Genomic DNA, 2,255 nt, shown 5'->3' on the forward strand with positions numbered 1-2,255 from the left:
GTTAATAGCACAGGGGTGCGTTTCATCACAGTGTTGATGCTAACTAAGTTAGCAACTTAGTTGCAATGCAATTTCCCATTGACAACTCACTAAGTTGCTAACCGGTTAGCAACGACACTGTTGAGAAACCGGATCCATATCTCTTTCCGTTATTTCATCTTCTGAGCTTAACAGCTGTGCGGTAAAGGGGGAAGAAAACTTGTAACAATTCTGTGGCTAGTAGAAAGGCTGTGGCAGGAAAGTCACAAAAAAGTTCAAGTCAAGCCCTGCTGCGGATACACACGCACACGCACATGCACGCACGCACGCACGCACGCAAGCACACACGCACGCACATTCTTTCACCTCTCCAATGTCTGTCAGTTGGATACCACTAATGTTCTCTCCTGCCGAGAGGGGGCAAGGAATACACACACACACACACACACACACACACACACACACACACACACACACACACACACACACACACACACACACACACACACACACACACAGAGCAAGGATGACATCAAAAGCACATCCTTGCACAAATGAATAATATTTATTTTAACCAGGTTTTCCTCCATGAGACTATCATCAGACACCTGTTAACTAATTCATAATAATAATACAGTTTATGATAAATATGATACAATTATTAAAGTGCAGCAATACAGATCCAGTTTAGATGTAAACACATTTCAATTCTGAGCCAATCTTAAATATAGTTATATAATAAAATAGAATAGAATTAATATTAAGATAATCAATAATAGGCCTATATAGTAGAATGCCCTTAACAGTATATGCATATGTAAACATATTTCAATTATATACCAATCTTAATGCATTAGAATGCCATTAATACGCCAATAAATACAAATTTTAATATAATACAATTGGATAAACATGTCAGTAATACACATTGGAATACACACCCGCGTGTGCACGCACACACATGCAGGATAAACTAAGAAATAAATACTAGCAACAGTACACACACACACACACACACTCTTTAATTCGCTCAGGTTATCTGCCGTCAGTTGCCATGACGGCATGTCAGAGGACCAATAAAGATACCTGTTCACCGGCTCACAGATGGGCGCACGCACACACACACACACACACACACACACACACACACACACACACACACACACACACACACACACACACACACACACACACACACACACACTGTAGTGCAACATTTACTGTATATAAAATAATCCGTTCAAAGTGTCTATGTGTTACAAGAGGTTAGTGTGCAAAATTAAAGTTGATTTCTGTGAATGAGTAGTGCTGAGGAGTTTTGGCAGCAGGTGCAGGACTGGGGAGAGATGCAGTGTGGAGGGCCTAGGATGTAGGTTGTAGGATGTAGGGCCTAGGACCTAGGATGTAGGGTGTAGGATGTAGGGCCTAGGACCTAGGATGTAGGGTGTAGGACAGTCAAAGTGGCAGGGTGTAGGGCTTAGGGTCCAGGATGTAGGTTGTAGTGTGCAGAATAGTCCGGTTCTAGATCTCAAATGAAGCATCTGACGTCCGTAGTTGTGGCCTTCTGATGGACACCTGGTGAGAGAGAGAGCGAGAGAGAGAGAGAGATGGGGGGATTAGAGAAACATAAAAGGGAGAAAATGATGGATGACGGTTAATTTTGTCATGAGGAGAGTTGTCATGCAAGCACCACATTGAGTTCAGCAGAGCTGTTCAACTGTTGCTGCCTTTACAGCTATATACGTGTCTGTATAATATATCATGACCTATACAGCCAGCTAAAAATACTGTAATATCATGACCCATACAGCTAAATACTGTAATATCATGACCCATACAGCTAAATACTGTAATATCATGACAGATACAGTACTGCTAAATACTGTAATATCTACAACTAAATACTCTAATATTATGATCTCAGCAGCTAAATGTTGTAATATGATGACCTCTCTTAATTTGTATCATTATGTAATATTATGATCTCTCTTACTTTCCCTTGGAATCAATAAATGATACTCTAATCTACCCTACTCTAGTTAAATCATGTATATTATGACCTCCACAGCTAAATCCTATACTGTATATGTATTTTTGATGTGGGAATTCATCCTAACATTAGCCCTTGAGCACTTGAACTTTTGTTGGGTCTTTAGTTCACATTTAGTTGATCTTTAATTGGCAAATATACTCTTATTTTGATATCTGTAGAGAACTTTGCTGTGTTCAAATGGGGTCTATTCCCCTTTACAGTGCACTACAGTGTTCTGTTCCCC

General features: G+C 40.1%; 1 protein-coding gene across 1 annotated transcript in view; it reads right to left on the minus strand.

Moving 5' to 3' along the window:
• Positions 1-1,345: 1,345 nt before the first annotated feature.
• LOC134469920 (uncharacterized) overlaps positions 1,346-2,255 on the minus strand; it is a 5,497-nt gene continuing 4,587 nt past the window's right edge. Inside the window, exon 5 of the mRNA XM_063223946.1 lies at positions 1,346-1,554. Coding sequence (XP_063080016.1) covers positions 1,501-1,554 — 54 coding nt within the window. The 3' untranslated portion in view covers positions 1,346-1,500. The remainder of the gene's footprint in view (positions 1,555-2,255) is intronic.

The sequence above is a fragment of the Engraulis encrasicolus genome, chromosome 19, assembly GCF_034702125.1.
Source record: "Engraulis encrasicolus isolate BLACKSEA-1 chromosome 19, IST_EnEncr_1.0, whole genome shotgun sequence".
Classification (NCBI taxonomy): Eukaryota; Metazoa; Chordata; class Actinopteri; order Clupeiformes; family Engraulidae; genus Engraulis; species Engraulis encrasicolus.